At 35.3% G+C, this 24,768-nt stretch overlaps 1 protein-coding gene across 1 annotated transcript in view; it reads right to left on the bottom strand.

The window, feature by feature from the left end:
• Positions 1-24,722, bottom strand: part of actn3b (actinin alpha 3b) — a 35,793-nt gene extending 11,071 nt beyond the window's left edge. Inside the window, exons 1-12 of the mRNA XM_067399832.1 lie at positions 24,363-24,722; positions 11,827-11,941; positions 10,846-10,965; positions 9,957-10,043; positions 9,725-9,812; positions 8,496-8,574; positions 7,354-7,435; positions 6,418-6,503; positions 6,010-6,102; positions 5,108-5,338; positions 4,696-4,843; positions 4,296-4,446 (exon numbers count right to left, since the gene is read on the bottom strand). Coding sequence (XP_067255933.1) covers positions 4,296-4,446; positions 4,696-4,843; positions 5,108-5,338; positions 6,010-6,102; positions 6,418-6,503; positions 7,354-7,435; positions 8,496-8,574; positions 9,725-9,812; positions 9,957-10,043; positions 10,846-10,965; positions 11,827-11,941; positions 24,363-24,497 — 1,415 coding nt within the window. The 5' untranslated portion in view covers positions 24,498-24,722. The remainder of the gene's footprint in view (positions 1-4,295; positions 4,447-4,695; positions 4,844-5,107; positions 5,339-6,009; positions 6,103-6,417; positions 6,504-7,353; positions 7,436-8,495; positions 8,575-9,724; positions 9,813-9,956; positions 10,044-10,845; positions 10,966-11,826; positions 11,942-24,362) is intronic.
• Between the last annotated feature and the right edge of the window lie 46 nt (positions 24,723-24,768).

Raw genomic sequence — 24,768 nt, 5'->3', positions numbered from 1 at the left:
GATCTTTTATCACCTTATTTATTTTGTATGTATACCCATGCATATACTGTGGGCATTTTGCCTCCTTCTTTAAATGAGGCTACCATAACTGTATTACTTAAAAAGGGTAAAGATTCAAAAGAAGTAGGTAGTTATAGGCCAATTTCACTCCTGACATGTGATCAAAAAATTCTGGCTAAAGTTTTATCCATCAGGCTTGGGTCTGTAATTGATAAACTCATTTACCCTGATCAGACAGGTTTTATACCAAATAGGCACTCCTTTTCCAATCTTAGACGTCTTTTTAATATAATGTACTCCCACAACACACACACAGAGGATCTTGTTATTATTTCTCTTGACGCAGAGAAGGCTTTTGATCAATTAGAGTGGCCTTATCTGTTTGCAGTTTTGAAAAAATTTGATATTCGTGATAGTTTTGAAAAGTGGATAAAAATTCTTTATCGCAAGCCCTGTGCAAGAATTCTTACTAATAAGATGCTCTCTTCAACGTTTCAACTACATAGGGGCTCTAGACAAGGTTGTGCTTTATCTCCCTTACTCTTTGCTTTGGCACTTGAGCCCTTAGCACACCTTTTTCGATCCGATCCCAATATCCATGGATATAACACAAAGAATACAGTAAGTAAAATTTCATTATATGCTGATGATATTCTGTTATATATTACTAAACCTCAGGTTACTATTGCAAGAATATTAGAAGTTATCTCTCATTTTGGTACATTCTCGGGGTACAGGATAAACTGGTCTAAGAGCGAATTAATGCCTATAAAGGTACGAGATCTTTCTGTTGCACAAAACTTTCCTTTTAAATTAACACATCATAAATTTACTTATTTAGGAATTGAGGTTACGAAAGATTTTCAATCATTATTCAAAGCCAATTCCCCCCCCAGTGTCCAAATCTCCTTAGTAGGAAGGGTTAATATTATTAAAATGATTTTTCTACCTCAAATCTTTTTCAAAACATTCCTGTATTTTTACCTAAGATTTTTTTCAAGCAACTGGATTCAATCATTATTCCTTTTTTGTGGGATTTTAAAGCTCATAGAATAAGCAAAGCTCACCTTTGTAAACCCAAAGCTGTAGGCGGATTGGCACTCCCTAATTTCTCTCTTTATTACTATTCTTGTGCTCTTCGTACTATCATAATGTGGTTAGATCACAGCTTTACACACTCCACTTGGATCCAAATGGAAAGAGAAGCATGTAGCCCGTATGATATTGGGGCGGTGATCTTGTCCCCTACAAAAATAGCTAAGCTGGCCTATAATAATAATTGTATAATCCATAGTACTATTCGCATTTGGAAGCACATTAGATCAACATTTGCAATAAAGTCCTTATCTTTACTCTTACCAATTGGAGGGAACCCCTCATTTACTCCTTCTACCATGGACTCTGCTTTCACAGTGGAGAGACTTGGGCATTCAAAATATTGGTGATCTATTTATTGACGGTTCTTTTGCCTCCTCTAGTCAACTACAGGCCAAATACGGTTTGCATAAAAACAATTTTTTCCGATATTTGCAGCTCAGGGATTATGTAAGAAAGCATTTGCCTTATCTTAGTGAGGCTGTTTCTGCGAAACTTGATGAGCTCTTAAGGCTTGGAAATGGGGTTCGTCACTTGATTTCTCTACTGTATAACTCACTACTATCCACAACTTCACCTTCTACACAGTATATAAGATCACAGTGGGAGCAGGAAGTAGGGGGGGAGATTAGTGACGAGCTATGGGTTAATGCATTAGAGAATATTCATAAATGCTCTGTTAACTCTCGTCATTGCCTTATTCAATTTAAGATTATTCATCGACTCCACTACTCTAAAACAAAACTGAATAGATTTTTTTCAGATGTTTCCCCAATATGTGATAAATGTCAGACAGAGGAAGCCACTCTCCTGCATAGTTATGCTCTCTGCTCCAAATTAATTCCATTTTGGACTAATATTTTTCAGAAATGTTACAAGTTGAATTAGAGCCTGATCCACTTGTGGTGATATTTGGAATCTTAAATAACCTCACATCTTTTCAAAAATCTCAACAACAGTTGTTGTCCTATGGGCTCATTATTGCAAAGAAACTAATACTAAAGTTTTGGAAGAACCCCAAAGCCCCTACTGTTAAATTGTGGTTTGATGAAATGATAAGGTTATTACATCTGGAAAGAATTCGTTTTTCTTTGTTAAACAAGCTGGATCAATTTGATCAAATTTGGTTTCCCCTTCTCCATTACCTTGATAGCGTAGCTTGAGCAACTGTATAGCATTGATTGTCCCATTAATGTGATAAAAGTCCCTAGGGTGGTATGGGGATTGTTTTGCTTTGTTGTTTTGTTATTTTTTGTTTGTTTCTTCCTTAGCTTTTATGAGTCCTCATTATAAACATATGTATAATGATTGTTGAATTGTTGGATTCCCTAATAAAAAGATTCTAAACAAAATATCCAAAAGCCACTACCACAGTGCTATATATTTAGTTGACTTGTGTACTTACATTATTCCAAATGTTTCCAACAATGTTTAAATCCAGAGAAATTCGCAATTTTAACCAGTGTAACGTCCCTCCTCATTGCATCGCCTGTCAATGGCGTCATGTCCACGTTATCCTCGGTTTCCACTTTTACTGCCGTTGAAACCATGGCGACACAGTGGGTCTCATGAAAAAATGCAGAAGTTGTAGTTGTAGCGTCTAGCAACCCACTCTGTTGTTGTTCCGCACAGTCGTCACGGACACTGATTATTCATTATCGTTTGCAGCAGGTTCTGTCGCCAAAGATAACTCCAAGAAGCGTAAACATATGGGTGAATCAAATGACCCAAGAAGAGTTTCAGACAAGAGGAGAAATAAAATGAGGATCAATATCGGTGTGGAATTTCCTAGCATTGTTTAAAAAGTCTATGGCAGTGTAATTAAATACAGTATGTGTTATACATAAATAGTTAAGTTAGCCTTTTTGCAAATGCTGTGGGTACATTCAAATGTACGTTTAGTATGATTGTTGTGAACACGTAAACCTGTGCTGCGTTACCTCACTATTTAATTTGCCGAATAAAGTGATATGTATGAGTAGTAATTTAGCATTAAACATTGTTATTTTTTGTAACTAATACATTGGAATGAAATAAAATCATATGATCAAACGTGACTATAAAACTATTTCATTACCTTATACATGAACATGACTTGTGAGTCCCGTCAAATTGATTTCCATCAGCAGTAAAGGTGAAGAATCCCATCATTCCCAGCTCCTTCACAGCGTCATCAAGCTACACCTTTGTTATTGTTTTGAATATGCGACCTCTAGCGCCGAAAATGACATACTGTGCCTTTAAGATGTTTTGGATTGTGACATTAATGTCATTCAGTATTTTTTCATTCAAATCAGCATAAATTAGAGGCAGTAGAACAAATACTACCATCATGTATATAAATACTATACTAAATATACTATATTTAAATTATATATTTTAGTATATTATATAATTATTTTTTTGTAATGAGAATTAATTAGCATAGTGCTGTCAAATCGATTAATCACATCTAACATAAAAGTTTGTTTATATAATATACGTGTGTATATATTTTATTATATTTAAACAACAGTTTACTTTCTGGTTATTGAATCTGATTGGCTGAGAGCTGTGCGATATTCTACCAGTATCAGCACTGGTTTACTGTTTCACCATTTGTATCATACCACTTGCGGTGACTGTCATGGCGGTCGAGCAAATCTACCATATATTTTTTAAATAATACTGTTGTTATGTCATGAAATGTAGTTTAAAGAGGTTTTTTTAGGTGAGAATGTAGTTAGTTAGACCTCAAATATGTGACTCATATATAAACATAGCACCTATTTTACTATTTGTTTTGACGCTTTCGCAGATGTGAGCTCCCGGGTCATTCGGATATTCGCCACTGTCTCTTATGTAGATATTGGTTAAAAATATAATTCATTTGGGGTATATCAAATGGGCAATCTTTGGTCTTATTAATCTATTACTTGTTCCAGAGTAAAATGATTTGGGTTAAGGGGAATAATAAATGTAATAATATATATACACACAAATATATTACTTTTATGTTAAATGCAATTTATTGCAATTAATCTATTTGACAGCACTATCATGAACATAATGTCTTTTTTTTTTTTTCTTCTTTATGCAAAATATAATATATTTTAACATATAACAAAAAATTATTACTTTGATTTTGGGGTGAAATATGACAGCCATTTTTCTGACAGGTTTTGTGAGATTCACCTATTAAAACTTTCTCTGTTTCTTACTTCAGCTCTTGAGCGATGGCTGCAATCTGCTCCACTCTGTCCTGGTGGGCGGCCAGGTCGCTCTCAAATGCCTCATGCTTTCTCATGAGTGCCCTGATCTCCATCAGAGAGGCTGTCTCATAGTCCTTCTGAGACAGCAGGTGCTCCTTTCCTGCAAACAGAGAATGTTAAATCAGCAACGCAATGGCTGCGGCAAAAAGTCTAGTGTCAATAGTGTAATGATGTATGCAGCACTGCTAACACTGAAGTCACTTTTAAACCAAGCAGCTTTTGTTGGTCAATGTTGCGGACATGTGACCAACTGTGAATCCGTGTTCTCCGTGGCTCACTTTCTCTAGGTATCATAGATCTCTTAAATTTGCTTAACATTTAAACCCTTGTCTAAAATGAGCATGTGTACCTGTGGTCCAGGACTCATGCAAGGAGCATTTCTGCTTGAACTTCTCTGCCAGATGATCGAGTCTCTCTAGACGACGAATCTCGGTGAGGAGCCATTCCTCATAACCCTTCTCTACCTGCTCTAGACCTTTCCATGCGTTAGCGATGTCCTGCAAAAAAACACAAATGCTTACTTAGTTTCAAATCGTACCTTGATCAATTAGTCAAATGGCAATCAATTTACTTGATTTGATTAGCCGATTTTCTAAGGAGTGGAAATGGCTGTTCATAAAGTAAAATGCTAGTAGTTTTTACACAATTTGCTGGTTAAGAAGACTATGCTTTGGAGCAGCATGCAGAAGATACTTTTCAAAAGGGTCAGAATTGGGGCCAGAAGAAGAAACCTAACTTTTGCAATGGGTTTCGTGACTTACCGACACCATCTTCCCCTCGGAGGGCATGAATGCCGGGCGGTTGCTCAAGCGGAGTTTTGTCTGCAGGGTGTTGAAGTTGATCTCCAGCTGGCATTTCTCCTGAACACGTGGAGGCTTGTGGACGCGCCTATAGTCCCGGAAGTCCTCCAGCTTCTGCTGCATGGCACGCATGGTCTGCTCTGCCACTCGGTTCTCCAGCCATGGGATGGTACGACGAATCCACTCCAACAACTAAAGTGAGACGGAGGAGGTTGAAACGGAGAATGATGGGCATTAGACAATGTTGGGAGGTTTAGAAGCAACGAGATTAAGCTCTTTTCCAAACCCTAGTGAGATGCCACCTAAATAGCTCCTGATGAGAAACAAAGTTTTACTTTTATGTTTCTTTTCTTTGGAAATGATCTTTATTCTCAATGCTGATTCTCATTTCGGTCATTTAGTATTTTTTCTTATCAGCATAAATTAGACGCAGTACAATAAATCTATGGAGCCCCTCAGTGGACATATAGTGATAAAAAAATTAGGTTGGAGGAAAAATGTAATGCTTTTACACTCACCAGAGAAACTTTGCATTCATAAACGAAACATTTGCAAGCAAATGCAACGTTTCAAAGGGAAACCCAAAACATTTGCAAGCGAACGCAAAAGCATTGAAGTGTAGTTTTTCGTGTCTGATATTTTTTATCAGCATAAACACATAATTATGCTGCATTATGAGATATGGTGTTTGCCAAAACTTAAACATCATCAAGCTGACCAGTAAAACTCATCTACTCACTAGTCCCTTTCACAGTTTTTAATCACATGCTTGCAAACTATTCTAACTCAACTTTGGAACTTTTGGAACACTCTATTGGAATCAGATGTGTACAGGTTTCAGAAACAGAGGCAGATCTCCTCACCTCACTGGCCAGTTTCTCATACTCTTCCATCAGCCTTTCGTTCTCCTGGTTCACAGCCAGAACCTTACAGATTCTGTTAGCAGCCGTCTCAGCCTGACGAGAGAGAGAGAGAGAGAGAGAGAGAGATGGAGTACACCAGCAGTTCATTTAGTGGCATAACAAATTCTGTTTGGAGTTAATGCGCCTGTATCCAAGTCTCCTCACTTCATTTACTTTAATTTACACGTTCATTTACTCTGTGTTATGCTGGAGAGCGTCTAGGAGCTCAATGCTTTACTGAAATCAATTTCCCTCAATCATTTACACAAACTGATCCCAGTTTGTACATCTTATACTGTAATGATGACAGACGTTAGTTTGAAAAATTGAATTCGAATGAAATATGATTTGAGTTGTGATGACTTTTACCTGTTCGGCACCAGCAAAAGCATGGTAAAAGCAGGACACGTAGGTCATGATGGCTTTCTCATCAGGTTTAGGGGTGTTAACAATGTCTGAGGACAAAAGTAAGAGAATCAAGTTGAGTTCAAGTCTGCAGTCATCTTGGGCAACAGTTGTCTATGAAAAATCAACAATCTGCCAAGATTATATTTCAATAACATTTTGAATCAGCAATATTGGCATCATACTTTTTTTTTTTTTTATACTCGCTAACATGTGGTGAGCACCAGTGTCCAATTTCTTTTATTTTTTTCTTTATAAATAAACTATTAAGTCTTATTTAATCTTGACAAGCTATAGACTATTATAAAGTTCATGCCTTTAATATGAAATATGACCCGCTCACGCATCCACTGAGAAAAAGAATTAAGCTAAAAAGATGTATTTTTCAGGCTGGTCCAGCTACTGCAAATGTGCTTAGAGTAAGAAGCTCTATAAAAGAGATGATCGGCTCTTTTAAATGCAAGGCTGGAGTTAGTTTTGTGTGTTACATGTATCTCCTTCTCATAATAATGTCTGAAAGTTACTTGGCTTCTTTAACAGAGTATTTAAAATCGATTTAAGACTTCGGATCTTCACAAAAAAAAAAAAAAAATAATACAGTATGCCTATATAGAACAAAACAGGGTATCTGCAATTTTAAACTATGTTAAACTATGTTTTATTCAATATATAGATATGTATTTTATGTACTAATGTATCAATATGAATTAGAGGTCAGTCAATATTGGATTTTTCATATAATGAATGTGTTAAATAACATTCTGTCTTTTGTTTCGTGTCATGATTCCTTTTTTTCAGTCCCCAAATTTAAGACCATTTAAGATATTTAAGACAAAATTTAGGTTTAAGTTCATAAAAATAGGTATGATCAGAGGTGTGTTGAGGTGCTCTTTCACTCACCTTCAGCATCAAGCATTTTTGGGATGTCCAGGTATTTCTCTGCCACCTCAAATGCAGTGTTCAGGTTTCCAATAGGATCGTCCTTCAGAGGAACAACAAAAATCAAATACTGACCCCCTGAAAAGTTATGCCATGATTTTGCTCTATTGCACTTTCCATGAACATGGTCAATTTTGTTGCTCCTTGACTTTTTTCAAAGGCATTACAGACACTGTAATTTTTAGGGTAGAATATAATGCCTGAAACTCTTATTTGTGGGCACTATATTCAGCTTGATTTTTTTTTTCAAAAGTTTTTTTTTAATGTTACAAATCACAAAATTGTCTTGTAGTAATATCTGAAAATTCATTCATATTACTTATTTTAAGCTGTTCAAGCAAAATGGACTGTAGAACAATCATACACGTTTATAAAGAGAAACACTTACTCATTTAGACAAATTTTAGTGTCAGAACTATCTGTTTTATTATTTATAATTTGAGATTTGAATCAAACATTTGAGCATTCAAGTCATAGTCTAAAAACAACTCAGATGTGGAACTTTAGACTCAAGTAAGCATCGATCATGTTTTGTCATACCAGTTGCCGTTTTTTTTTTTTTTTTACAAGCAAATTGGCCGATTCCAATACCGGTTGCCAATTTTATTCTGATCTGTTGCCATTTGAAACAGGCAACCACTGAATTGAATCATGATCCAAAAAAAGACGCAACTCACATGTAACATGAGCAGTTTTGGATTTAAATTAGATTGAAGAATTAAAAAATTTAAAGCAAAAACAGAATGGTCTGACTTTAGATTTACGAAATTATGCAACATAAGACACAATATATACACATAGCAAGAACAGCAGACAGACTGAATGAAAACACAAATTCACTCTCCAGCAGTAGGTGGTGCTTATGGAACAGCAGCAATAAAGAGTTTCCTTGGCTGATTCCTGTTTACAGACTTCATAATATTTTCACACAAATATCATTTTGGCAAATGATTGCAATGCAGTTCTGCGCAAGTCTGGAATAGAGATTGGCCAAATTGCTTTGAAATTACTTGAAACCTCCTCACAGAGAATAAATGTGAAATATTTAAAGGCAAGCTGATCAAAAAAGAGTGAGTGACTGTCAGAAAACACAAAAGCAGCACCTTTCTGAGTTTAGAGTAGTCAATGAGGTCTGGTCTATGTCTGTGGATGAGGGCGCACAGAGCGAGGCCGTCCTTCCAGCTAACATGAGGAACAGCAGAGACAAAACATGAGAAAACCTGCAATACTGATGTTCCACTGAGAGAACAGATAAAACAGTAACGCTTTACAGTAAGCTTCAATTTGTTAACATTAGCTAACTACAGTAGTTAACATTATACATTTATATTTACGAATATAAATCAATTAAAAGTTAAAATATTTTTTTAACTTAATCTTTATTAATGTTAACAAAGATGAACAAACAACGTAACAAATGAATTGCTCATTGTTAGTTAATTTTTAGTTAATGCATTAACTTTTTTTTTTTTAATTAGTCATTTAAGTATTTATTTAGCATGAAAACTAATGCTTATCATAAGCTGAAAAAATAATTATTAATAAATGTGATGCCAGTAACAAATAATGCAGGGTTATTATAGTTGACTAAAATCAAAACCTTAAAAAAAAAAAAAAAAAAAATGTTTATCTGAAATAAAATATACAAAATTTAACTTATATTATTTCAGCTACTGTAGCTGCCGAGGCAGCATTTCTCATTTTCATTTAGTTTAACTTGATGTATTAAAATAAGTAAAACAAAAATAAAATTAATAAAATCCATATAGACATTAAAAAAAAAAAATCTAAAACTACTAAAAATGTCAAAAACATAAAATAAAATACAAAAACATTAACTAAAATTAAAACTAAACCAGAAATTATAAAAATAAAAACGGATTCAAAATATTAATAAAAACTATAGCAGTATCATAATGATTCTAAAATAACACTCAAACAATGAAGCTAAATGTGATATTAATTATGATGTGCTTTTGTGACAATTGTTCATTTAATTTAACAAATAAATGTTTTGTAATTGTTAATAAATAATAAAACAGTAATCTGATCATTTGCAGTTCAGGCTTATTATACGTTATAGCTGATGACTTTCAAAAATTTACAAATATTTTACAATTAATAGATAGTACTGCTATATAAATTGGCAATATTTTATTTGGTATCACATTTGAAAACACTATGACTACAATGTAGAATGTTTTGCAAACAAATGTGAGTTGAATTGTGTCAGTCATATCCAGAGCATTCTGATATTGCAAAGACAACATAAAGTAAACACTCAGAGATATGACTGTGTCTGTCATACTGAGAGATGTTCAATCACTCTCACCTGATGTGGAAGTTCTGTACGTTGACGTTCCTGTAGGGGGCGGTCTTCCTCTGACACCACAGTAGCAGACCCTCTTTAGCAGAAGTCTCTGTGGAGTCACACACACGCACAGAAAACCATTTGCATATTATGAACAAACTCTGCTGAAGTGATAATGAGTGTTGAATTAGTAACATGACCAGTCACGTCGTTTCGTGAATGTCTTTATCACGATGCAAATGTGTTTTTGTACCCTCCACAGAAATGTCCTGGATAGCGAAACGGAGAATGATGGTCCAGATCATTCCAAGAGTCATTTTCACGTTGCCATCAACAATCTCTGCAGAGCAAGAGACAGAATTTTGGTTAAATCTGTTTTTTTTTTTTGTTTTTTTTTAACTCTCCTTTTTTTGTGAAGGTTTACATATATACATTTAGTATGAGGGCTATCAGTTTTAAATACTTAAATGTAATCTAATTAACTGGCATTCTGATTAATAAACTTAATTAATCATATACAGTACCTTTCAAAAGTTTTCTAAGATTTTCTTTGAAAGACATACTTTACAAGGATGCACAAAACCGACAGTAAAGACATTTATAATGTTGCAACAGATTTCTATTTCAAATAAACGCTGTTTCTTTGAACTTTTTGTTCATCAAAGAATCCTGGAAATAAATATATCATGGTTTCCACAAAAATATAAAGCAGCACAACTGTTTTCAACATTGGTAATAATCAGAAATGTAATAATCTCAAGTGACAGTTCTCTGTCAACCAATCAACGTTCTGCAGTACGACTAGCTCCACCCTTTAGGTACTACTGTGTACCCTGGACTACTGTGCTAGGTACTGCAATGGAAAGGTAACAAAAAAGTGGTACTTTACAGGTTTGATATTTTGGTACCATTCACAACTTCTGACAATTGAGGAAAAAAAAAAAAAAAAGTCGTTCTATACTGCACCGTACCACTGAGTGGAAACGAGCCATAAGTGAAGAGATTATATTATCAATATAATATTTTATTTATTTCTATTTCACTGAACATAAGCAGCATGTACAAACTGCACTAAATTAACTGCCCTAGTTAGTATATAAAAGTCTTGATGGCAGACATATTGTATACTATAAGATTCACACCTTCAGCTCCGATGGACACCAGTTTGACTCCTTTGCTACAGATGAAATCCAGAGCCTTGTTGACGTTGGCGATCTTGTGGAAACGCATCTTTCCTTTGTCAGGTTTGGGAAGTCTCTCACCTGCCGAAAAAAATCAGACCCAACCGATATCAGTTATCAATGTAAACAGATCATTATTTTTATGGTGAAATGCAACTTCTGCACCTCTAGTGGAACCAAACAGAATTGCAAAAATAATTACTGCTTCCAAATAGGTTTTCCCAAACACTACCGCCCTATCGGTCTTTATTTTTTGTCGTCAAAAAGCTCAGTACTTCCACAGATTCACAGTTTTATACTCTTCAGAAAACCATTACACATCAAACTGGAAGAGTAGACAGTATTATTATAACATTCAGTATTATAACAATGCACACTTCACCTTTAAAGTCAAATGATATCCATTTTGATTACAATCAAAAATCCTTTTCAGAGTCAGAGCGAGTAATGAACACAATGTTTTGCTTTGGAATAAAGTGTCCTGATAAATTGCTCAATATAAAACCAGGAAAATGCATAAAGAAAGTAAACTTTTTCAGACAGCAGGTGATTTGATCCATGACGTCACATCTGTGGTGAAAGACCATTTGAGTCTCTATCACACACACACTCAACTGTTCAGACTGTGCCGAATGTGCTGAAAACTAACCACGCATGTCGCTGTCTTTCCTAATGACTCCTCTAAGGATAAAATAAGTATGAGTCATGAGCTCCATTTATGCTCTTTAGCACTGTGTATTCAGTCTGTATTTAGTCTGTAGTCACAAACTCCTTTTAAATATGACTGTACAAGATGACAGCTGATGAAGATGATAACGACTCCACTGAGGCCTGTCTGTTTAGTGTGTGTGAATTTTACTGCAGCATATGATATCAGTATCTAATTCAGATTTGCTTTATAAGTATAATCAAGGTGTATCTTAGAAATCTTGTTGTCATTACCTGAAATGACCTCGAGCAGCAGCATGAGTTTGAGGCCGTTCCTGAAATCCTCTTCAATGTTCTCGATCTGAGTTCCCGCTTTACGCAGATGAGAGTTACACCACGCTGTGAACGTCTGAGAGAGGAAAAAAGACAGATCATAAATGAATGTTTATCCTCAATAACAAAAAAATGAAATAGTGTATTTCACATGCACAAACTAGGTTTGTGTTGAGAACTCTATTAGATACAGTATGTTCAATAGTATTATTTAACATAAGATTAACCTAGCATGAGAAGGAAGTAGTTTAAAACCCATTCGATTTAAACACATCTGTGATGAAAAAAAAAACTTAGCAAGATTCTTAGAGGCTGTTCACACACACTCTAAAAGACATTTTTTTTTTCTAAAAAAAAAAACTGTTTTTAAAAAGTTTCCATCAATTTTTTGGAGTTAATGACAACTTTGAGTGAATTTATGTTCAAACAACAAGCTACATTGAGTTAGGGGAACTTCATAATTCGTAGCATAAATACAAATGTTTAAGTTGATTACTCAAAAAATATTAAGAGTTGTAGCCCTTAATTTATTTCATTTCAATTCAACAGCTATCATAACACATGCTAACTTAACTTATTTAACATGTATATTTAATGAACAAGTAAGATATTACTAGTCACAAAAAAAAAAAAAAAAAAAAACTCAATTTTTCTACATTTATTCTCCTTATCCAGTCCTATGCAAAGCATGCTGGGAACTAGAAATCCACTGCATGATTTCCAAAGACAATTTCATTAAGTTACTGCAAACAATTAAAAAAAAAGACTGGGCTTGGACTAAGCTAGGATTAAATAAATTTTAAATAAACGTGCCCTAGAAAAAAACATTATTGGTGTGCATCTTGAGACAAAAAAATGGCACTGACATATTTTAAGATATGTCAGAGCAAGTTTCTTTCAGTTAAAAAAGCTTATACATGCACTTTAGTCTAGGACTAGCTTGAACACAGGGGGAAAGGTCTAATTAAAACAGTAAATTAAAATTTTTAACTTGCAATCATTTATTTATTTAAGTTGTGGTAAAAGGTCCCCAAATTACTTTTTAGAGTGCAGAATGCATTTTTGAATTTCACTGCATTGCTTTTCCATTGTTTTTCTATGTAAATATGAGCTAGACTGACATTTTTGATCTTTGCATTTGGGTCTTGTGTCTTTTGTAGTGTGATGACAAGGCTTTATATAATGTGATGCTCAAGTTAAAAGAAGTTCGACTTTTAAAAAACTAGACCTTGCGCTTATTGTCATTCCATTGACCTGCATATTGCATTTACAGTGGAGCTACTGAAATGTGTCATGTCTCATGTAATCATTTAATGAGTGTTTCAACTGCAGAAAGACGTGAATAAAACTGCTTGTGAACAACATGCCACGTAAAGACATTCAATGACCACATATCATGTTAGTTAGCTAGAAAAATTAACTCTAGAGAAGCATTTTGCAAAATATATGCACTAAATTACATATATTTTTACAATTAAAAATATTATAACATTATAATAAAAAATGCTTTATATTAATTGTATAAGAATGAGTTGTTAATTTTAACCTTTAATAAAACCAGCTAACAAATTACCCTGTATATTTACAGCATTTGTTGACAGAGATTTGTTTCCTTGAGAAAAATGAACATGTGGGCCCTACAGTACCTATCTTTAGCCAAATAAATCAATATAAAATCAAGATCAGAATCAAATCGCAAGCTAATCGGATCACAAGTTAATCTTAAAAAACAAAAACAAGTTCCACTATCCCACGCATCTTATCACCACTTATGAATTATTTTGTAACCATTCTCTTCTTTAAGAATGTCAGACATTTTAATATGTTTTAAAAGTTTAATAACGAAAATGTGAGCAAAATCATCTGTTAAAACCCCTGGCTGTGATTCTGTAGTTTTCGAAAAAATCATAGCTATATTTCAGCAATCTTATAAATATCACTCACTCTCAGTGTGTGAGATGCCAAGAAGAACTGTGTGCCAGTGATGTGGGTGTTACGGGGCAAAGCTGCTCGATGTAAATGAGTCTGTGTTTGTTTGTGCTGAGCAGCAGAATAATGTATGAAAGAGGGGGAGTGATGAACAACAGGACATGTAGGAGTTCCTGATGAGAGAGACGGATGGAGAGGTTGAAAGGGAAAGAGGAGGATGGAGGAGGTGTAATTAAATGTAGAGATGGAAGCCAGGGGTCTCTGTAGGGCTGAGTGGGTGGAGCGCCAACCGCACACAAACCAAATATAGACTGCAAAAAAGTAAACTATAGAGACGATAAGAGAGAATGAGATGAGGAGAAAAGATGAATGACATAAGAATGAGAAGAAAGGAGAAGACATGAGACAAGAACAGAAGGGAAAATGAGCAGAATGAGAGATGATATGTGATGAGATGAAATGACATAATAAAAATTGAGAAAAGATAAGAAGAGACAAGAGAATGAGAACAGAAGAAATGAGAAGAGACAAATTGAGACAAGAACTGAAGGGAAAATGAGAGATGACAAAATGAGACCATGAGAAGAAAAAATGAAAACAGAGGAGAAGATAACAGATAATGAAACTTGAGAAAGAAGAGAGTAAGTTAAGAGAGAAGAAAAGATGAAGACGAAAGATAACGAATGTTAAGAAAGAAGAGATTATTAAAGTTTAGAGAGAAGTAAGAAACTGAGAAGAGAAGATGAAAACAGAAGAGAAGATAATAGATAACGCAAATTGGGAATCAATGAAAGATGAGAGAAAAGAAGATGGTGAGAAGATGAAAACAGAAAAGATAAGGAACGTTGAGAAAGAAGAGATAAAGAAAGTTGAGAAGAGACAGGAGAATGAGAAATGAGACAAGAACATAAGGGGAAATTAGAGAAGAGAAGATTAATGGATGAGATGAAAACAAAAGAGATGATAAAAGAAAAGGTCATGAATGTTGAGAAAGAAGATAATAAAGCTGAGAGAGAAGAAACAAGAGAATGAGAGATGAGACCAAATGGGAAGAAAAGAGAAGAGACGAGACAAGAACAGAAAGAAGAATGAAAGATGCGACCAGATGAGATGAGAAAATGGAAGTTGAGAAAGAAGAGAGACAAGAGAATGAGAGATGAGGCATGAAGAGATGAGAGGTTAGAAAAGAAAAACTAACAAAAGGCAGATGGAGAGGTCAGAGGCAGATGGAGAAGCTGATGTGGAGAAAGACAAAAATAAAGGCTTGTCTTTGGTTCTTTGCACTTTAGGTTCACCAAAAGACCCTCTTCTAATCAAGAATCATTTCTTCCAAACAAGCCCCTTGATGTCTCATCACAGGTTCTTCAGATCAGTGTTTCGTTTTAGGTGGAACCAACAGGAGCATTTTGGGAAAATTTAGATGATACAAAATGGACATAAAGAGACACAACAAGGTAAATGGAAAGGTCGAAAAGAGGCAGAGCAGGAAGGGTGGAAGGAAGCACTGATGGAGGAGGGGTGACAAATGTCTAAATGTGGATGTGACAGGACACCCGAGACACAGCTGAGAGAGGGATTCCTGAGGAGCAAAGTCAGAGACACAACAGGAGCTCCAACTCCATAGGGCTCTTTTATCCCCCCAGAGAGCTTTCTGATACCAAATATATGTGAACACACCTCACAACTGGCCATATTGTCCAAATGCAAACAAAAAAAAAAGGTTGCCTACGAATGAAACCAAAGACATAAACGCTAATAAGCAGTCAATAATGCAATCCTGAGCCTTTAAATAACAGCCTTGGATGAACGCAGCTGCCACTTCCACTCTGTTAAGTAAATTCATTTCCCGCCATCCACCTGTTACCGACATGAGTGTGTGGTTTGTGTGGGGGTCGATCTTTAAACGTGAGGTAATGCGCTATCAGCATGAGAGGAGATGTCTGTCTTCTCCAAACCCTACCAGGACGGCTGGGGAAGCCCTTTAATAGGTGACCTTTCAAACCAAATTATGACTGACCTTTAGGGTCAGAACTGTACTACTATTTTAGTTGGGTTGTGTTTAAAGAAAAACGATCGGATCTCCAACTCACATTGAGAATGAATAACTTAGTGTGAACACACTTTATATCAGGATCGCTGTAATTTGTTGCATCATATTTTGTCTCTGCTTATTTGAGAATAAAATATTTCTCTATTTTTTTTTTAAATATATATTAACATTATATAGAAATAGTGTCAATGAAGCTGCAGTGAGCATCATGTAAATGGCTTTCTTGCTTTGTCTGGATTTTAAAATGAGTAATCAGTTTTGTTGCACATGTAAATGCGTCAATATATACAATCATAAAGCATGATCAGAATGTCAGTGTTTTAATGTAAAGTCTTACAGTCATTATCAAAAAATTTACCCCAACAGTTTAGGAAAAAGCTAAACAGGGTTCTTCCAAAAAACTGACTACATGTTTGAATATTTGAATCTTATTGACCAATCAAAATCAAGTATTCCAATAAGCCATTTAGTAACTCATTAAAACCCAATAAAATAAATGTGAAAGAGCACTGCTGTTCAGCAGGGCACTTGTTTATTCACCTATTCATCAAACTACTCTTTTAAAATCTTTATAATGCGCTCATATGCCACATTGTGGTCAGTGTAAATACAGAACAACACATTCACAAAGTCTGTATAAATATAGTGGACAGGTCAAGCCAAACACACACTCACACTCACACAAGCACACAAGGCAGGTATGCTGGTCTAATGTCTCTAGTGGAAAGGAATTATCACCTTACCAAAGCATGAATACAGACTTGGAAAAAGCTCCTGGTAATTGTGTGTAAATAAAGTAGCTAGGGCTGTATTAATAGCTTGTCATTTGTTTGGATGGCTGCCTTTTATTCTCCTGTCTGTTCTTTCTCTCTCGATGGAGGTAATTGTCCGAGGAGGGAAAACAATGACAAGATCTCAAAACGCCACAGGAGGCAATGCAACATTTCCCTCGGCCTGACCGCTGCTAACCTTTCACATACACAGCCACTGATTTTTGCCTTTTATTTTGCAGGCATCCATTGCATCAAACTGAGAGGAACAGTTTTCAATAAAGAAAAAAACCAAACAAACAAGACAATCAAAAGTACGTCAAGGACTAGAAGTTAACGAATGCTAATATGACATAAAACTGAAAACTGGATTCATCCATTTAGCAGACTTTACCATAATAAATGGCATTCTGCAGAATTTAGATGATTTTTCCCCTATATTTTGCACAGATTTAAAACTAATTTTAGTTTTCCATTAGAATATTGCTAAGCCAACGGTGCAATCCAAATATTAGAGCAAACAAATAGGCTACTGGATAAAATTATCAACTGTTTAATTACATTAAACGTGATACACAAGGAATGAGTGGAATTTGAAAAGAAAAAAAAAACTAGGATACACATATTTAAACACTTAGACACTTCTTTTAACTTGAGTGCCGCATTTTTAGAAAGCTATGAGACACTGCAAAAAAAAAGACATAAGTGATGAAGACCTGTTTACACCAAGAACGATAACTTAAAAAGATAATTATAACGATAACTATATAAGCACACACTGCAGTTTTGTCATCCGCTCTAAATGCTGTGTTCACATCATGTCAATTACGAGATGACAACACATAAAATTCTACTCAGAGCTGCACGTTATGCATTTCTGTGTCAACACAATCAACACCAAAATTAATCTGCAGAAGTCACGTGGTACAATTCAGAGCTCTCGGAAAATTATGAGTAAGTTGTAATTACGAGTTCTACGAGGACGTGAACGCTTTTTACAAGTTGGAATCTTGTAATTAGGGTAAAAGAGTGCTACATTGCCCACCCCCTATTTCAGAGGCGCTGGTTCCAGAAGTTTTTTTTTTTTTTTTCATTCGGTTTTCTCATCGGGATTTTAATGTAGTCTTTGTTAAAGAGTTATAAGCCATGAACCAAGCCAAGCTACAAGGTAAGGTGAATCACAACACTACAAACTTTGATTTGAAGCAAAAAAAGTTTTGGAAAATTGGACAAAAATACAAAAGGTACAAGACTGTACTTCAGTGAAGGAAAAAACTACAATCCCATGAAGCACTGTGAACAGCAAAATCTAATTAAAAACGATGGAGAAATATAAAACTACACATTTACAAAAGTAGAAAAATTATATATTTTAAGTATATTGCAAACCATGCATGTACAAACGTTTCAGTATTTTGAGAGCTTAGAGAGATCAAATAGATTTGCAGTGGTTCATGTGAGTATGCAGAGCAAAAGAGATCTTTCGGAGCACATTGCTTTTTTCAACTCAATCATTGGTGTAATTTTCTCTACATCATCATGGGTGATGTAGTTTTTCTCCACTGTTAAACACAATTATTTTAAAGCTGAAATAAAGTGGACTGATGGCTTCAGTAGAAGCAAGTAGTTTGTCTGTCTTTAAAGTCTTTATCAGTTATCGTTCAAAATCAGTTTCCTTAGAGAAAATGAATGGAGCTTTTACTTCACTGTATAACAGCATGGTGGGAATGCACCAAATTGCTTGAGCTTTTTAAAGGAGGATAGATTCTGACTGGCTGTTAATGTATTTATTATCAAAAATCATTCTGAAAGTGATTCCAGCTATATCAATCCTCTGTGTTGTTATTGTTATATTGTGGAGTGAACTCTACTATTCTTTTAAATTTAGAATGATTTTTAAAGCTATATCTTTATCATTATCATCCTGGGTATGAACGAACCTAAAATGTTTACATAGAAAAACAGTTCAAAAGCAACACAATGGATGCAGAAACACTTTCTGTGAGAACGGTCCCATAGCATCAGAAGCACAACTATGATGCTTTAATATACTCCCTTTGTAGGCAGCTCAAAATGCTTTGGAAAAGAGCACTGATATCCCAGATATAACTGCAGAATTACTTACAATCTGAGGTATTGAAACAGCAGCGTCATGCAAATGAAGCACTAATAATAATTGACATACATGCTCCACTAACGTTTTAACAGCAAGATTGAGGTTAAATACGTCTTTGTTGTGAGTTTCTACATGCATTCAGGATAACTACAATGTTACAAAGAAACCAAAGCCAACCAAAAACACTGATGTCTTATCAATGTGTTCCTGGGACTCTGGGCTGAATTATGTTAATAGACATGGAAAATCTGAAATCATCTAAAAGGAATGACACGGCAGCAACACTTCAGTCACCCAACACACACACTCATGGCATCTCACATCTCAGATTTCGACATTTATCGACTGTGGCAGCACTCATTAATGGGTTCACAGAAGTGTGACTGACGACCGTTGCGGATGCGATGTGAGAAAGACTGTGTGTGTGTGTTACTGAAAGAGTTTTCTTTACATAAGTTCTAACTACATGACTGAATCTTTCTCACATACCATGAGTTACTATGGCAACCTCTTCTACTGCTGCTGACTACTTTCACTCCAAAATCCTTTTCCTGCTTTTAAAAGTGTCATTACATCAGAGAAACATATCCACAGTTAAAGCTCAGAAACAAAAATTTTCATTTTTAAAATCACAAACCACTTTGTCTACAACAGTGACTGTAAAATAAAAAATAATCTGTCCATCCATCCATCCATCCATCTTTAGGTCTGTCCATCAATCATCCATCCATCTGTCCATCCATCCATCCATCTGAAATATTTACCTGTATATATTGTGTATGTTATCTATCAAAATATATAACAATATATCTCCTACAAACAGCTGAAGGAGCATCACACTAAAACTGACTCCTCAGTAATTAGTTTGGCAGATGGACACACACACACACACACACACAGTTTTACATCACAGAGACCACATTACAGCTTATTCTTAAAATATCACCCATCACATCACACATACCCTTACAAAAGCACTGTAGGGGTACCATGGTACATAATGATATAAGATGGCAATACTGTGGTACTGTATAATTAACCTATTCATATACCACAGACTCTACATGGTACTCCAATGGTACTTTAAACACCACCATGGTATTGCATGAAAGTATCCAAAAAAACCATAGTATTAACATATATAGTACCGTTTTTGTAAATGAAGCTAATGTTCATATGCACAAATCTATAAACGTACATTTACAAACACTCAAACACACACACATACACACATAAAGCCATCATGAGTCCTGTGTGCTCCCTCTGGTAGTTTATAGTTGCTGCCCTACATGGCCACAGCTTCTGGAATAGCAACTGCCATCTGATCTGACCACACAATCTCTCACCCGCTGCCTTGCTCTCTGAAACACTTTCTATCTGTAAGAATAACACAGAAATGACACTAATACACAATAGGACCTGAAACTCTTGAAAAATTAGAATCAGAATTATTTTCTTTTTCAACAAATGAAGAAAGTGTTTAGCCTTTGAAATATGCAACCATGTCACCAAAATTAAGAACATGAGTTAAAAAAAAAACTGATTGTTATTTTCTAGCTATAAATATATATTTTAAAAAAATATGAATTAAATTTAAAAAAAAACAAAAAACAATAAAATTACTTTTTGAGAGATTCTGTAAGGTAAATGCAAACTGATTATCTATTTGAGAAATAATGAAAAGTAACAATGATTTAAAAAATTGCATAAATAAATAAATAACAGCATAAGTAATATTCTCTTTCAGCGTGTGTATGTTTGCCTCTTCACTGTAAATAAATCCAGATATATGAGAGGCCGTTACATAACACAGCAGTATAAAACATTCACACTGCACAAATCTCACGATACTGAGAATCTAAATCCTTCTTAAATATTTGGATCAGTCGTTCTCAGGAGATTGTATTTAAAAAAAAAAAAAATACTGACAAAGAGAAACTTGAGAAACTTCAATTTTATCTGCGTAAAAATAGAATAATATTTTAGAAAAAAAGTAATTTTCCAATTTAGGAAAACATCATTAAAAAAAAAAAAAAAGTCAAGTGTCTTGTAAATAAGATTATTAGAAGTAATTAATGGGGAAGCATTATAAATTTTTTTGCGAATGTCGCCATAGTCTGAATCTGATCTGAAACTCAAAGTGTGCCAATGAATTTCAGCATCAAGAACGACTGTCATGTCCTTATGATATCTAAGCCCTGACGAATAGATCAGCTCATGCTCAGAAGCAATGGAAACATTGTAACTCTACTCAGCTACAGAAGTAGAAGTGGCCCTCACAAAAATGACTGGCAGAAAGAAGCGAATTCACACCACAGATAACAGACGTCAACTTAATTTGATCAGCGATGGCTTTTCTCACACAAATACAACAGTTTGTTAGCAAATAAGGATCTTGACCAGACTTGTGTGAAGGATATTTATAATTCACTTGAGCAATGAGTATATGTAGGTATTGTTTACATCTTGATGCATGTCAAAGATCATTTCAAGGTCAGAGTAATGTATATATAGAAATATCTACCCTCCAAACAGTATATTTGTCTTGGAGTTTTGGATATTTTACAGCTGTGTGATGCAGCTTAATTGTTCCCCAACTTTTTAATAAAATTCATTGTCTTGATATATTTGCTCTGAAATTAGTTCAAATACATGTTTCAGTCAGCGGAACTGTAATTTTCCACTAAGGAAGAATGTATAATTAGATTTATTTATGTACCATTAGATTTATAGGTTTATTCATGTAACTATGACAATAAACAGTCACTGGCAACATTTACAGCTTTTTTTTTTTTTTGTAGAGAAACATCTAACATTTTTAGAGGGCTACTTGAACTGAATTGTAGTTTAAAAAATGTTTCTGTTGTCATTTTTGCTGGAGTTTAAACCAGAAACCTTGTTAAAATACGTCTGTCATAATGGTTTTAAGAGTCATTGCAAATGTATCTCGGCAACAGGTTAAGAGAGTTAAGTGGACAAAAGCTAATTAAGATATTCTGACACTCAAAATATTGCTTAGTGTGATTTTACCTACAAAACATTAGCAAATATTCATATTTACCAATTATCCTGTTCTAAGCATAAAAACAGTAACCAACCCAATTAAGTTGCCACAACATTAGCAAGGACATGCTAATGTGGCTAGAAGTAACAGTGAAGTTGACAGTTTAGCAATAGCTTAGCTACATCAGCAAAAACAAACTGTTGTCTTAAAACTTAGATTTAATTTAAATGTTTCACTATTTGTAATAACATTACTAGTTTTATATATGATATGAGAGATTTCCCACATCCGTGTGTCCCTCTAGATGGCAGCACTAAGACTCTTTTCTCTGATTCCTAGAGCAGCTATTAGGTAAATCTACCGGGCAGTGTGATGTCAGCTATTTAAAGCCAGATTGTGAGAGAATTTAAATACAGAATTTACTAGTCAACAGCAGAGCGACGCTTAGAAACTATTTGTCTATTTTCTGCTGCCTTTTGACAGATATCAGACCATGTTGACAATCACTTTATTACTGGGGCTTCTGTATATGTGCGCTGGGGAGCTAGAACAGGTGCAGAACCCCCACCCCCACGCAACCCCCATATTCGTTTCATTGCAAAATGATGCACGTTCTAAATTTACGCTGTGATATCAGCTCCTTATGCTGATCCTACATGCCTGAGGATGTTTTAAAGACCCTGTGCCATGGACTCAAGTCTGAAACCCATCTCATAGGCTGGAGCCTTTTTAAAGTTTTTCTTCACTGCAATAACATTAAGACTATTACTTTTTTTTTTTTTAATAAGCTTCCTGTAATCACACGCATCATTTAATCAGCTCAATCGTTTTCAACTTAAAAAAAGTGTCACATCCTCCAGGGGGTGCTAGTGGGCATGTTATCTCCACAAGAAATAAAATCTCAACCATTAGCAATAACTGAATGAAAATAAGTGACTAGCTTCTAAACTAAAAGATTTTTAAGCTGAGGGGCAGAAAACAAGTACTGACACATGTAAAGTACATGGATTACGTCAGGTCTGAGGTGCTGGCTATGCTACACCACCATGTGCACCTTAAAAATGCGCTATTAAAATAGTGACAATTGACACGGTGCCGTTTTTGAGAGCTATCGAATACAGAAGGAGCAACTGCACAGGCAAAGGAGCTCAGAAAAAACGGCTTTAAGAATGGAGGGAACGAAGGAGGAATACGGGAGATGGGGCGGCAAGGTTCAGGAGTATTTTTAGGGCATGTTTATTCACAGACTGAAATGAACCCTCCTTGCACTTCTTTTGCTCGCACACCATCTGTTGAAGTCTTTCAGCTTTGTCGGGTCTAGCCAACATCCTACAAGAGTTTGTGAGACGCCTTTGGAGAGTGCCTGCACATGCAACTGCTTTTCTACATTAAGGCCTTTTCTTGAAAAAAAAAAAAAAAAAAGACAGTAAAATATTCAAGACAGTTAAGAATAATGACATAAATAAAATATACATCGCCAGTAGTGAACAGCATATTTATTTTTCTCCCACTATGAGAACAAGTAAAGCATCTAAAAATAAGGCAACTTGTGAATGCAAACTGTCTATTTCTGTCTTGACAAACGTATCCGAGCCTGACAACACAATTCTGTGGTTTGCAGAGATCAATCAGTGGTTCTTGGCTGACGTCACCTCAGACCGTGGCACGAGCTCCACTGACGGCTATTGAACGTCACCTGTCATTTCTGTCAGCCAGATGATCTCCAAAAACGTTGTCTTAACCTAACTTCTCTACCTTCACACAGAAAAGTCGGGATAACTAAAGAGCGACGGTTTAATCGTTTAAGGCACAGGTAGGTTTAAAAAGTACGCGTTACGCGCGCTTTTCTGTGAGATGATTTTACAACTCTTATTATTTAATGAACGTCTAGGACGTCGTTGTTGCGACTATGAACACGGTTTTATAGGGTCATAATACATGAAGACAGAATAAAATTAGCCACAATCTGAAAGTGGAGGGCGGGGATGTGGTAAGACAACACTAAGGAAAACTGCCAATTAAACCAACAGCTGTACAACATAACTCGCTTGTCAGATTGAATCGATAGAAAAAAATTTTTTTAAATCGTATGTAAGCGTTGTATAGTAAGTTCAGTACCACTGTTTTCTTTATGATTTACCATGGTAATCATAAATACCGCTGCAATACCAGTAACTACAGCTATTCTTACTATGGTAGCCTAAAGGAAATAAATACATAATGAAAACATGATTTCCATAAAGCAATTTAGTAAGCTTTCAGCGTCTTCATTATTTTGTGACCATATTATAACAATTACCTTAGTAACTAGCATTTTAGCAAAAGCTATGGTTACCACAATAAATGTATATAAGGTATAATAAATGCCATATACCATATGTAATACCATTTGATAATTTACATCAACATTACTACACTTATTGCTGCTATAAATCATTACAAACTAAGTAAAAAGTATTTTGTAATTTATTTTTTAATTTAAAAGATAACTAGTAACTATTGTATTTTGGTGGAACCTACGGTTACCATAGTAAAGTTATACAAAAGGTAAACACAACAAACAAAATTTCCCCCCAAAAGTGACTTGATTGTGTTGCAGTGATTTTCAGAACATTGACATGAACATACCTTCCTCTGCTGTTTTTCCCAGGCAGGGTCCAGCAGAAGGTCCCTGTCCCAGTCATCCTCCTGAGTCATGTAGTCTTCCGTAGTAGTCATTGTGTAGGTGTTATACTGCACCTGTGTCTCAACAACAGTCGCCATCTTTTACACTTCCCTCTAACCCCTAATATTAGAAGTTACGTGCCTGTGCTTTAGGTTGTAAACTAAAAATCCTGTCGGTGCTTTAGAGGAGAACACCCGCTCAGTGTGTACTTGTATGACCGTGGAGGAAGAGGCCAGACTCCACTCGTCTGAGGTGCCTGTGTGGAGGTGCGAGCAGAACTTCTGCTGCCCAGTGCTCCTATCCTGGTCAAAAGTAGAACACGTGACTGCACCCCAATAAATAAGAGAACTAGTTGAGTGGGTGTCGGGT

This window comes from Chanodichthys erythropterus, chromosome 11 (genome assembly GCF_024489055.1).
Source record: "Chanodichthys erythropterus isolate Z2021 chromosome 11, ASM2448905v1, whole genome shotgun sequence".
Taxonomy (NCBI): domain Eukaryota; kingdom Metazoa; phylum Chordata; class Actinopteri; order Cypriniformes; family Xenocyprididae; genus Chanodichthys; species Chanodichthys erythropterus.
Note: the sequence above shows the minus strand (reverse complement) of the source record. Positions and strands in the feature narration are given on the sequence as shown.